The 14,304-nt window shown below is 40.7% G+C and overlaps 1 protein-coding gene across 1 annotated transcript in view; it reads right to left on the minus strand.

Moving 5' to 3' along the window:
- prkx (protein kinase X-linked) overlaps window positions 1-14,304 on the minus strand; it is a 110,134-nt gene that overhangs the window by 38,213 nt on the left and 57,617 nt on the right. Inside the window, exons 4-5 of the mRNA XM_080197664.1 lie at window positions 9,058-9,177; window positions 997-1,092 (exon numbers count right to left, since the gene is read on the minus strand). Coding sequence (XP_080053790.1) covers window positions 997-1,092; window positions 9,058-9,177 — 216 coding nt within the window. The remainder of the gene's footprint in view (window positions 1-996; window positions 1,093-9,057; window positions 9,178-14,304) is intronic.

The raw sequence follows: 14,304 nt of genomic DNA on the forward strand, positions 1-14,304 counted from the left end.
TCTTCCCTGCCTGACCTCCAAAACATCCCCTCCCATCTCTCCATGCCAGGCCTTCACCCACTTGGTGTGGAGGCCATGGCTGCCTCTGTCCTGGGCCTGCTTTCAATACCCGCAGCAGCCACATCTCAATTCAGATTGCGGAGATTGGCAGCTCTCAAATATGAGACTTCAGTTCCAATGTTGGTCTGTTTAGGGCAGCGGGTCTTCTCTTCTGTGCATCAGCGACTGGCTGATTATCACAACAGGCAAGTCATTCTCTCTTTTTCCCTCCCCCATCCCCATTTCTCCATTTTTCTCCCCCCATTCCAACTCCCACAAAACCCAGCCCAAAGTTTATGCAGACAAACAAGGGCTGGACGGGCAAAGGATTAAGACAGAGATGAGAATTTTATATTGGAGCATTGCTGAACCAGGAGTCCTTTGCCAGTCAGCAAAGAGAATAATCACAATGTTTAGGACTTAGTGCAAGATAGAATACAGGCAACAAAATTGAATGAAGTTGACATTTATAGGGCAATGAGATTGAGAGTATTGGAACAGCTGACATGGGAGGGGAGAAAGGCATGAAGGGGTTTTGCAAGGGAGTGGTGGGTAAGAACAATGCAACCAAAGACAAATGACAAAGGTTGGAGAGCCCAAAAAAATTGAATGTAAATAATAAAAGTAAGTTGCTGATTTGCACAATAATAACAGCAAAAAACATTAATTTGCTTTTCCAGTAAGATGCGCAAGTCAAGTTTTGAGAACAGAGCAAGGAAAAACAGGTTCAAAGTAGTATACAGCAAATGCAAAATTGAAATGAGGAAGTTGTCACAGACATCGAGTAAGCAACACAAGGAATGAAGTTCCAGACAGAACACTCGAGACGAAAATCAGGAGTTAGTTAATACCTACATACTACAACATTCTTCTTTTAATGGACAATCTAAGAATGGCCTGACTGATTCATAATTATTTTGCAATATCCTAATCATTGAAGGGTTTAATTAAACTTACTTCACATAGAAATCGAGGTGTCTTGGGAAGTCCAACTTTCCAGCAAGAATCTTCTGGTAAATACCAAAAGGGTTGTCATCAAAAAATGGTGGATACCTGCAAAAAAAAAACAAAGAATGGTCTGAAAGAACTTTCTTGAAGCACATTTTGTTACCTGATGAACATCAAAGGGTCTTCAGCAGTAGCAGCACGTATGTGATAGCAAATCAGCAGCCTTTTTTCACACTGCACCCAGTTTTCTTCCCCATTGAATAGCAAAGCAGGTTTATGAAAGTTATTGTTTTATGAAAATTTATCATTGCTTTCAGTACTGGTTACTGGAAATTTAATGAAGACATGTTCTTTAAACTTGGCAGCTTGGAAATGATGTCTCTTCTCCCCCTCTCTGTGCCAGCTACAAGTCAACAGATTGAAATGTGTTTGGGAAATCTGGCACTAAACACTAGATTGAGAAGGCCACAGAACAAAATGCCAATAAATCTGCGCAACTTCAGAATCTCATTCACAATAGTTGTAATGAAATGCGAAGTAGTAAAAATGCCCTACTAGTGTTGTTCCTCAGAGCATTCTTCAGGGGTCAAGGTCAAACTGAAATTAGGTTTAAAGGTATATCTTAGAATCACAATGGTTACATTCAGCTCATTTGTGCTAAACCTTTACAAGAACAATTCACCTGGTGCCACTTTCCTGCCTTTCCCCTGTAGTTCTGCAATCTTTTCCTCTTCAGCTAATGATGCAATTTCCTTTTGAAGGCCACAATTGAATCTGCCTCAACCATGTTCTCAGATAGTGTATTCCAGGTCCTAAAGACTTGCTGCGTAAAAAGGTTTTTCCTCTGCCTTTGCTTCTTTTGCCAATCACCTTAAATTAGTGCCTGCTGGTATGCGGGCCTTCCACCATTTTGGGAGCAAAATATAGTGGATCTTAAAACGGACATCTTTCCACTGCCTGGGGGTGATTCATGCATTCGTGATATGCAAAATGTGGGAAATACTGATTTCTCAACCCGGATGTTTTAGTTTTGCACGGTTACTTCTAAAAATGTTCAGAACTTCACGCTAAATTAAAGTGAAACATTATAGCAAGTAGATTGTGCTAGATTTGTGGAAGCCAATTTACACCATGTACCTGCATTCTTTGTACGGTTTTAAATGAAAATTGCAGAATTAACGTTGAAATGAAAAAGCAATAAGGATCAAGCAACTTCAGTCTTTGGAGTTTGAAATAGAGAAGAATTCTCTATTGACCAGAACTTCCTTGATTTCGCTGTTATGAAAATGTCAAAGCTATTATTAATAAATCAAAACCAAGCACACAGGACCTCCAAACTATGAAATCTGCACCAGAACCATGTGCTTAGGGGAAAGAACTTACATCTAACTGGTTGATCAACAATATGCCAAGCAAATAACTATTCCCCAGGGCTGGGAGGCTGTACACCCAAGTCCAACATATCTCTTTCCTCAATTACCAGGGATGGATATTGACGTTATCTGTTATTTGTAAGTCTGGTACGGTGTTTTAAGAAGTTATTATTCAGAGCTATATAATTTGTAATAATCTATAACAATTTTATACGGTGTGATTCTTTGTCACTAAGCCACATGTTACTGTATACAATCCAAAAAAAATCATTTTGTAGGTCAGAAATTTAATGAATTTAAAACTAGTATTCTTTGGTGTTTGCCTCAACTTTAAGCCCAAAGAGCGATAAAGTGTTCAATACTGATGTCAAGTAAACAAGTCTTGCAGATTCCAATTCTAAAAGAATAGTAAGTTGTCCAGTTAGCCACCAAAATAATCAGATTTTGTCCAATTTGCTTTGACTATCTTGGATCATATGGGAAAATTTAATATGAAGCTACACAGAATAGGTGATCCCAGCTTCAATTTCCAGCTGGTGCTTAGCTGATTTCAGCTGTCAACAGTTAAAGTGCAAATGGATCTGAATTCACTGGGCTGCAGAAATGCCAATGAAATGGCAGCACAGTGGTTATGTAATTGGTCTAATAACCCAGAGGTCTGGGTTAATAATTTGAAAACAGAAATTCAAACACCACTTAACTTAAGGTCAGCACAGTGGTTAGCACTGCTGCCCCTCAGCGCCAGGAACCCAGGTTCAATTCCGACATCAGGTGACTATGTGGAGTTTACATGTTTTCTTTGTGTCTGCAAGAGTTTCCTCCAGGTGCTTTGGTTTCCTCCCACATTCTAAAGATGTGCGGGTTAGGGTAGATTGCCTATGCTAAATTGCCCCTCAGTGTCAGGGGGAGTTGCATGGTGTATGCATGGGGTTATGGGGAAAGGCCTGGGTGGGATTGTTGTTGGTGCAGGCTTGATGGGCGAGGTAGTACATTCCAGATTCTTACTACAATGTAGATGAAATAACTTCTCTTCAAATCTCATTTAATGTCCTGACCCTCATCTTAAATTATGTCCCCTTGGCTGAGTTTGCTTAAAAATGGTTGCCAGTGACCAGATGTGCATGCACGCAGTGCAGCAGGAGTTACCAGATATGATTGGGAATGCAAACCACACAGCTGTGTTTCTGCCTTCCTTAGCCATCCAGTCCAAAATCCCCACCCAAGATCAACAGACCTTTGACTGGTCCATCAAAGCTTTGGGGAAAATCTCAGGAACTGATGCCAGTTGTCGTTCTCAAGCCACCATGCTGCTCTGATCAATAACCTTCCTGCCCATATAATCACTGCCACGAGTGATAAAGGCAAATATCCGATATGCCTTCTTAGCTACCCTATTAACCTGTCTTGCCACCTTCAGGGAACTGTGGAGAAGCACTGCTAGATTCCTCAGCTTCTACTGTCCTACCATTTATTGAGTACTCCCTTCTCTTGTTACTCCTAAAGTCCATCACCACTTACTTTTCAAGGTCAAGTTCTATCTACCACTGACTTGCCCCCTTCTGACCAACCGTCTATATCTTCCTGCAACCCAAGAACTTCTTCCTTAATATTAACCACCCCAAACTTCATGCGATCTTCAAATTTACTTACCATCCCCTCCCCTCCATAAAAGAATATCATGAACAATAAGGGACCTAGCACTCTCCCTGAGGTATGCCATTGACACTGGGCTGCAGTCACACAAACAGCCTTCAACATCCAAGCTAATTTTGGATCCAATCTGCCAAGTTACCCTGGACCCCATGTGCTTTTACCTTTTTCAGTCTCCATGTGGGATCTTAAAGGCTTTTCTGAAATCCACATAAAAACACATTAATTGCATTACTCTCACCTACACATCCAATTACTTCCTCAAAAAATGTAATCAAGTTTGTTAGGCATGTCCTCTTTTCAACAAAGTCATGCTGACTATCCCTGATCAAACCATGCCTCTCCAAACTGAAGATTAATTCTCTCCTTCAAATTTTTCTCCAATAATTTCCCCATCAATGCTGTGTAAGGATCCATGGAACTGTTGCAACAAATAAACTTCCAACCTGTTGTCCATGCTCATCCATGAAAAATCACCATATAGGCAAGGCACCAAAGGTTGTTAGTACAGGCTGGTGTAGCCAGCACATCCGTCCTTTCATCATGACAAAGCAAATGATAAACTACTCAATAAAGGGTGGTTAAGTACATGGAGGCTTTCAAACTAAATGCAATATCCTAAAACTTTAGAGACAAAATGAATAGGAGAAAAAAAAATGAACAGATGTACCAGAATTGAACTTGTTCTAAAATATCCCTAAACAAAAGTGTGATTAGCCTTTATATAGCATTACCGTGCTGCTACTTAGCACATTTGCATAACAAGGACAGTTGAAATCTGTCCTTAACGTTCTGCCAAAGACTCAACAGCTTAACAGCTGATGCATTATTTTAACTGAAAAACTGCAAATATTCCTTTCAGATCAATATGAGGAGACACATCCATGTAACTGACAAGCCATTATACGAAGAGAACAACACATGGATTACCCAGCACAGAACAAATATTCTCAGAAAGGATGTTAAAATGGCCACAACTGAACCCAATGATGGAACCATTCAACAGTAAACAAGGCAATAAACTGGCTGTGTAAAGAATGCTTGGCAGGGTAGAGAATGAGGAACATAAAACTGAATAGAGAGAAACAGAATGGAACAATACGGTGTTGGCAAGTGCGAGGTGGTCCACTTTGGTGGGAATAATGGTAGGAAGGACTATTACTTACGTGGCGAAAAACTGCAGCAGGTGACGGTGCAGAGGGACCTTGGGGTCCTTGTGCATGAGTCACAAAAACCCAGTCTGCAAGTGCAGCAGGTGGTCAGGAAGGCTAATGGGATGCTGGCCTTCATAGCGAGGGGGATTGAATATAAGAGTAGGGAGGTCTTGCTGCAGCTGTATAGGGCACTGGTGAGGCCGCAGCTGGAGTACTGTGTGCAGTTTTGGTCGCCGTACTTACGCAAGGATATTTTGGCCTCGGAGGGAGTGCAGAGGTTTACTAGGCTGATGCCGGAGTTGAGGGGGTTGAGCTATGAGGAGAGGCTGAATAAACTAGGCTTGTACTCGTTAGAGTTTAGAAGAATGAGGGGAGATCTCATTGAGACATATAAGATGATGAATGGGATGGATAGGATAGAGGTGGAGAAACTCTTCCCGCTCAGAAAGGACAGTAGGACGAGGGGGCACAGCCTCAAGATGGGGGGGGGGGGGGGGGGGAGCGGTTTAGAACGGAGTTGAGGAGGAACTTCTTCACTCAAAGGGTGATGAATCTTTGAATTCTCTGCCCGTTGAAGTGGTGGAGGCTGCCTCGCTAAATATTTTTAAGACGCGGGTTGATGGGTTTTTGATAAGTGAGGGGATTAAGGGTTATGGGGAGAGGGCGGGAATGTGGAACTGAGCCACGACAGATCAGCCATGATCTTATTGAATGGCGGGGCAGGCTCGAAGGGCTAGATGGCCTACTCCTGCTCCTATTTCTTATGTTCTTATGACAGGAAAACCTTGAAAATGATGATCCAGCAAGATGGAAACAGAATATAGAAAGAAACGTGAATTTATTTAGTACTCTTCATCACCTCAGGATGTCCTGAATTTATGGATAAAGTACATTCGAAACGTAGTCATTGTTGTAGGAATCCTAAAGGCAGCACTAGACACAAGAGGGGAATAAAGTTATAGGGCCAGTGGAATAGACAGGGGAATGGGACTGTTTTGATTTCTCTAGAGAGCCAGCATGGACTTAATGAACCAAATCTGCACAGTATTGATTCTATGAAATGAAGGTCCTACAAACAGTAACATGATACTGAGCAGTTCATTGTGTTAGTGATATTGGTTGAGGGATAAACATTGGCCAAGACACCAGGAATAAGTTCCAGGCTCTTTTCCAATGGTGCCAAGGCATTCCTTTTACATCTGCCCAAGTAGTCACATGGGGCTTTGGTCTCGCATTGCCATCAAAAACAGTAGGGTGAACTGCTGGCATTTTTCCAAACAATTTCATTCTGTTATATGCTTCTTCTTTTATGCATATGCCATAAGAGCTAGATGGCCTACTCCTGCTCCTATTTCTTATGTTCTTATTACTTTGCTGAGCTAATAATCAAGTGAATTTGAGTCCTTGATGGAAGGAAACATTTTATCCTTACTCAATCTGCCTTTATGTGTCCAGTTTCACACAAAGGTGGTTTAGCTTTTAAATGCCTTATGAAGTTACTTTGGAAGTCACATCTACTTCCTCAGGGCAACAAGGGATTGCTAACTTACGACACCCACATCTAAAACTTGACTCCATATTTGCCACAACTTAGAAGATTAACTAGTGCAATTGTCAACATAATTACGTTGGCAACTCAGATATAACAAAAAATTTTTAAAAAGTCTATTTTTCTAGAATTCAAGTTAGAAAACTCTAGACAATAAGCCACGCATTCATACAGATTTGTACTAAAGCGGATGTGCAGTAATCCAAGTAATTTTTTGCAAACTATTCTGAAAGCCATTGTCTTTTACAAAAATAAATAGTTCCATATTCCAAATAATAAAGAATTGCCTCGATCAATTGCTCCAAATGTTTTCTAAAAAGTTCTCAGACCATAAACACCTTGCCTTTGGCTTTGCAATTAAGGATACAATTTTGAGACTGGAGTCTGGAAAATTTCTTGGCAAATGTACATGTTATATTTTGCTGAACAGACAGATGAAGTTTTGAAGGGGTTTGTAGGGAAGGAGAAGGGAATTCATTAAAAAAACCAGAACCTTAAGCAACCAAGTTGCTTTCTTATTAAACATTCACACAATGAAGTATTAGACTTTCCCTTTAAAACCTAGTACAAGCATGTTAAGGCTAAATATCTATTTGAAAAATGCTCAAAGATTTTACTCGATTCATTTTTGAGGAACATTTACTATTGGTTGCAGGATTTTAAATTATACAAACAACATCCACAACAACTTATAAAGGCCCTTTAAAAGGCTTTTAAAAAAACATCAGAGTGAGCATTAACAAAATTTGACAAGTATACCCAACTATATTGAGTTGACACAATCCAGGGAGTTTCACTTAATGCCTCAGTGGCCACTATATATAAAAATCCTAAGCCGTAAAATGGATTTGTCCATGGTCGGCTTATTGTTTTGCCATGTTGTAGTGCCAATAATTTTGTTTTTTGATCACTTCCAAGCTTAGCCATATGACTTCAAATCATTTACTTCAAAAGATATTATAGGTGTCTAAATGTCTACAGCAATTTTGGTTAATGATAAAAATGACCAGCATCCCCACCTTCCCTCAACCGTTATCAAGAATCCCAAAAGTACCAGATTCTACTCTGAAACTAATGGTCTTCTCGTCCAATATTCTAATCTGAATAAATTTTACAGGAGTCATTGGATAACATCAAATAAGCACCTCTGGTCAGTGTTTCCTCTCCCTAGCTAAGAGCACCAAAACTACACTGCCCTGAGACTTTTGCCCAAAGACCAAAGATTTACCTCTGACTTTCCTGACTCAGTACCAAATCAGATGGTGCTTTCATTTAACAAGTAGGGAAGCTCATAAAAGGTTTTAGACAGAGATCCACTATCCATTCCACATAACAGGTCAGCTGTCAAGTAATGTGCGTCAAGTTTAGCTTTCCGGAGCAGGGATATAGTAGTTTCCTCAGAGTAAAGAAATAACATTAAATTAAAAATTCACCTGCTTTCTAACTTCAGCGATCAATCTAGTTTTATTCATTGCTGAAAAGAGATATGCAAATGCATGAAGGCCAAATTCCAAGAAAATTTAAACTGCAGGAGAGTAAGAAACTGAACGATTGGCAATTTGTCTCCCATCGGCCGAGGCACTGCCATATATAAAGCAACAGGCAACTCCTGGTTAATTCAAAGTAGGTGCAAGGCTTGAAAATATTCCTTTTGTCAGCAGAAAAAGATTCCTGCATATAAATGTAGGTCACTCCTTAACAGCGTAAGTGAGCTGTGTTACAATCTTGGCTGAACATATTAAATTGGTTGTTAGTGTAGCTATTAGCGCACTCAGGATTGTTCAACAAGTGTTGTCCAATTACAAAACCATATCTAACAGTAAGTAGGTGGTTTATTTCGGATTTTGCAAACACAGGCTGGCAAATACAGTCTGCGTTCTGCTGATTGAGCAACTATGCTGTTTTATTTGATGAACCAACTATTTGGTGCACGGCTGTGTACCTTGCATTGTAATGGTACTGAAATTCATTCACAACCTTGCTCAATTGCATGGTGGGTGTTGAACCTTCCATTAATAAGTTGCCTGCCTCAGTCCAAATAGACATTTTACTTACCACACAATCGAGCAAAGTTGTGCATGAATTTCAATACTGGTCGATGCCCAGCATGTAGGCTGCACATCCCTGCAACTGGCTGATTGAATCAAACATCATGTGCCTTCGGTTACTCATTATAGGCAGAGTTCAGACTGTACTCAACTAGACAGTGAAAGTGCAAACTTTACACAGGCAGTAACCTGAAACTGAGATCGAACCTTGGTTCTGGTGCTACGAGGCAGCAGGGCTAACCACTGCGCCATCCTGTTTTGAGGGAATAATCGAAAAATCTCCAAAGAACACTTACCCTGAAAGCATTTCAAACATCAGTACGCCTAATGCCCACCAGTCTACAGCTCTCCCATGACCTTTACTCTGTATAACCTCTGGTGCAAGGTATTCAGGTGTCCCACAGAGTGTCCAAGTTCTAACAAAGGTGAAAAAAGACATTTATTTTGTTGAAAAGAGAATCAGATCAAATTACTGTTATTGATGAAACAGGTTAATGTACAACGAACAAAATATAGTCAAATAATAAACAGTTGTATATTTGAGTGATTTTATTATATATTGGATATCAGGTGTTTCAAAATTGTGCAAAAATGTTTGGTGGGCAATGGAGCACTCTTCCACTTTAGGCTATCAGTATTAAGCAGGTTGGCACACCATAGTTCAAAAGTGGAATTCCCTCGATTCCTAACATGCAACACATCCCAATAAATTCTAAAGTGTAAAGTTTATTTATTAGTGTCACAAGTAGGCTTACATTAACACTTCAACAAAGTTACTGTGAAAAATCCCCTAGTCGCCACAGTCTGACACCTGTTCAGGTACACTGAGGGAGAATTTAGCATGGCCCACGCACCTAACCGGCACGTCTTTCAGACTGTGGGAGCAAACTGGAAACTGAGGAAATCCACGCAGATATGGGGAGAACATGCACTCTCCTGACCGACAGTGACTCCAGCCAGAAATCGAACCTGAGTCCCTGGCGCTGTGAGGCTACATGCTAATCACTGTGCCACTGTATGATGCTAAAGTGACAAACATACATTCAAATTCTTATGCTGAAAATTGCTGTTGTAATCCAAGTTAAGACATACCAGAACATGTATTTTTTTAAAAAGAGGACATTTAGTGTTTTTAAAAAATCACGTACAATATGGTCTTGATCAGAATATAACTAACCTCATTGTTACAATGCAGGACCATAATACCATCTGGTGTTAGAACAAGTGAAGCGCACATATTATGGCCACTTAAATCATCAGCAAAAATTGGCTTGCTACAAGCAGGGCTCAGCTTTCAACTGAACATTCCTCAATATACAAAACATTTCTTGACTACATTCTCAAAATGGAAAATTCTCCCAAAGTTAACATTATGAAGTGGGTTTGACTTCTCCTCCCTCAATCCCTCTTCAACTCTATAGCTTTGATATTTGTATAATTCAAAAATCCATCAAAAAACGTGTACTGAAACAAGTCACCAGATCCCAGACAATACAATTCTTCGGTCAGATATTTAGATTTGGCTAAAAGTCTCAGATTACTTATTCAAAGACAATGGCCCATAACCTGTACAAGCGATGATGCCTGTTTTGTTAGATTGCTTTTCCTAATTAATCATTCAGCTGAAAGTGCAAGCCAATAACCACGCAGTGAGGACACTGGGCTACCTGGGATCTTGATGAATAATGGGGCCAGTTTGTTTTAATCAATGAGATTCAAAATTAGAAGAAGAAACAGTACTGACAGAGAAGGAAAGAATGTGAATTAAAGCTTTCTAATAGAACAGAAAATGCTCGAAAGACTCAACAGATCAAGCAGCATCTGTAAAGAGAGAATCAGAAATAACGTTCCGAGCCCATTCACAATTCATGGCATTCCTCTTCCTCGCTACAAATTGCTGGGTTATTTACTCACTGCGTGCAGATTTTCAACATTTTCTTAGCGAGGTCTAGCCCAATGTTTTTTGCTGACTCCACAAGAAATTTGCTGAGCTCTTCATTCTAAAGAAAAGTTTTTGACATTTATTTGCATCATAAGTAGGCTTACATTAACACTGCAGTGAAATTACTGTGAAAATCCCCTAGTTGCCATACTCCAAAGTCCTAGTCATCAGTTTCCAAAGAAAACTGAGGGACTGCTATGTGCTCTGTTTCACGGAGAAGCAGCTCACTCCTGTTTCACCAGACAGTGCCTTACAATCAAAGGGCTTCTCAATCCATTGAATGGTCCGCATAGCGCGGTTAGGCAAGGCTAGGGGAGGTGGGGTCTGCTTCCTAACCAACACCTCATGGTGCCTCGATGTAGCAACTAGCAACTTTCTGCTCAATAAGAAGTCTCACAAAACCAGGTTAAAGTCCAACAGTTTATTTGGTAGCACAAGCCACTAGCTTTCGAAGCGCTGCTTCTTCTGTTCACAAACAGGGCATATAAAGACAAACTCAATTTACAAAATAATGGTTGGAGTGCAAGACTATACAGGTAATCAAGTCTTAAAAGGTACAGACAATGTGAGCAGAGAGGGGGTTAAGCACAGGGTAAAGAGATGTGTATTATCTCCAGCCAGGACAGTTAGTGAGATTTTGCAAGCCCAGGCAAGTCGTGGGGGGGTTACAACTAGTATGGCATGAACCCAAGATCCCAGTTAAGGCCGTTCCCACGTGTGTGGAACTTGGCTATCAGTCTCTGCTCAGCGACTGCATTGTCGTGTGTCGTGAAGACTGTCTCGGAGAACGGTTACCCAAAGATCATAGTTCAAATGCCCGTGACCAATGAAGTGTTCCCCAACAGGAAGAAAACACTTCTGATGATGGTCAAGCGGTGTTCATTCATCTGTTGTCATAGTGTCTGCACGGTAGACGCTACGACATATGCACCACTACAAATACCATGCAGACGCTACAACAACAGAAGAAGGAACACCACTCAACAATCACCAGGCAAGAGTGCTCTCTTCCTGTTGAGGAACACTTCAACGGTCACGGGCATTTGGCCTCTGATCTTCGGGTAAGTGATCTCCAAGGTGGCCTCATTCCAACCATTATTTTGTAAACTGAGTTTGTCAAATCAAAACTCTGGCATCTGTTCAGGGACACTAAGAGAATTTAGCACGGCCAATGCTCCTAACCAGCAAATCTTTCGGACTGTGGGAGGAAATCAGGGCACCTGGAAGAAACTCTCAGACACAGGGAGAACATGCAAACTCCACACAGACAGTGACCCATGCAGGGAATCAAACCTGGGTCCCTGATGCTATGAGGCAGCAATGCTAACTACTGTGTTGCCCACTGGACTTCAAATATAATTAAAAACACACAGATACTTGGTATCCAACTGCACAATGTAACTCCTGAAAACAAATGTCAACTTTATACAGCTGGTATGGTTTCAACATCCATATCTGCTTTACAATTATGGTAAATCAACAACACACTGTTCTTCAACTGGGAAAACAGATCACTTCCAGTGTTTACGCAATTGCACAACACTGTTCTGTTAACTAACACAAATGTTTCATTAAAGGAACAGCCCACTCTTAATTAACTCTTAAAAATTAAGAAGCAATTCAGCAGAACTGGAAAATCTGTTTTGTTTCTCATCATATGGCTGTTATGAAGTTGGAATATGAAACCACCTCGACATTTAATACTCAAACCAAAAGTTGGCTTATGATTCCCTTCTCTTCGCTAGGATTTGCGCATTCAAAGTAATAACAGAAAACCCTGTAGGGTACATCTCAGTATTTCAAGCTAAAAGAGAAAATGCTGGAAAATCTCAGCAGGTCTGGCAGCATCTGTAAGGAGAGAAAAGGGCTGACGAGTCCAGGTGACCCTTTGTCAAAGCTAAAAAAAAGCATAGAAAATGGGAGGTATTTATACTCCAATGAGGGAACGGAAGATGAGTCATAGCCACAAAAAAGGGGAAAAGCAAAGAGCTGTTAATAGCAGTCCATAGAAAGAATAGAAGGTGTGAATGGCCATACAGCAGAGAAGCCGAAATCAGAGAGTAAGCTGTAACAGATGAAGATATGGGAGAAGGGGGAGATGGGTGGGAATCAGAGTCATAGAGTTTACAGAATGGAAACAGGCCCTTCAGCCCAACTTTTCCACGCCGCCCTTATTTTTTTTTTTGAAACCCCTAAGTTAATCCCAATTGCCTGCATTTGGCCCATATCCCTCTAATACCCACCGTATCCATGTAACTATTTAAATGCTTTTTAAAAGATAAAATTCTACCCGCCTCTAGTACTACCTCTGGCAGCTTGCTCCAGGCACTCACCACCCTCTGTGAAAAAAATTGCCCCTCTAGACACTTCTGTATCTCTCCCCTCTCACCTTAAACCTATGCCCTCCAGCTTTAGACTCCCCTGCAGGGAGAGGGGCAAAACTGGGAAGGGAGAAAAGGGTAGCAAAGATGGAGAAAAGGGAAGCCTGTGGGGGATAAAATAGGGGGAAAGAACGGAAGGGGAAGAAAAATAAAGACAATAAAGAAATAAAAGGTAGAGAACAGTTAAAAATTAAATAAACATGCCTAGCCAGAAGATGAGATGCTGCTCCTCTAGTTTGCATTGAGCTTCACTGGAACATCACAGCAAGCCAAGGACAAACATGTGGACATGGGAGCAGGATTGTGTTAAAATGGCAAGCAATAGGAAAATCAGGATCCTGATTGCACACAAACCGAAGGCCGAATACCAGTGTTTCAAGGCTAATTTGATTCAAATAATGTTCAAAGAATACATGATCTTTACTCCAAGTTTAATGTGTCTGAGCCCGCAAACAAGCTCCGAACAATAACAGCTTTTTTTTTAAATATATATATTCAATAGGATCTTCCATCAACTACTTCTATTTAAAAAGTGTCTTTAACATAGAAAGATGGACTCCAAGCTAAAGAATGAGATATTCTGACAGGTCCTCAAAGACTTCAAAAGGTAGCTTAAAGGAATATGCTAAAAGCAGAAAGCAACAAGAGTGGCAGAGGCTAAGGGAGCCAGTGGCAGGTAATAAAAACTCAGCAGAGCTGGAAGTATATTTATTTATTCATTCATGGGATGTGGGTGTCGTTGACTGGGCCAGCATTTGTTGTCCATCCTCAAGGCATATGGGAGTCAACCGCTTTGCTGTGGGTCTCAAGTCAAATGTAGGTCAGACCATTTAGGATGACAAATTTCCTTCCCTTAAGGACATTAGTGAACCAAGTGGGTTTTTATGACAATCAACAATGGTTTCATGGTTATCATTAGAATTTTAATTCCCGATTTTTATTGAATTCAAAATTTTGCCATGTGCTATGGTGGGATTCGAACCAAGATCCAAACACTCCAGGTTCGGACCTTATCCTGGGTCTCTGGATTACTTGTCAAGTGACAATGTCACTACCTCCTCTAACAATTATAGGACTGAAGGAGATAGGGAAGTGTGAGGCCATGCAAGGATTTGAACAGAAGCATGAGAATTTTAAAACCAAGGCTCTGGTGGTTTGGGAGACAAACATAGCTCAGAAAACAGGGATGATGGGTGAGTGGCACTCGTTAAGAGTTAGAA

The sequence above is a fragment of the Carcharhinus amblyrhynchos genome, chromosome 10 (assembly GCF_965287045.1).
Source record: "Carcharhinus amblyrhynchos chromosome 10, sCarAmb.v2.hapA, whole genome shotgun sequence".
NCBI lineage: Eukaryota > Metazoa > Chordata > Chondrichthyes > Carcharhiniformes > Carcharhinidae > Carcharhinus > Carcharhinus amblyrhynchos.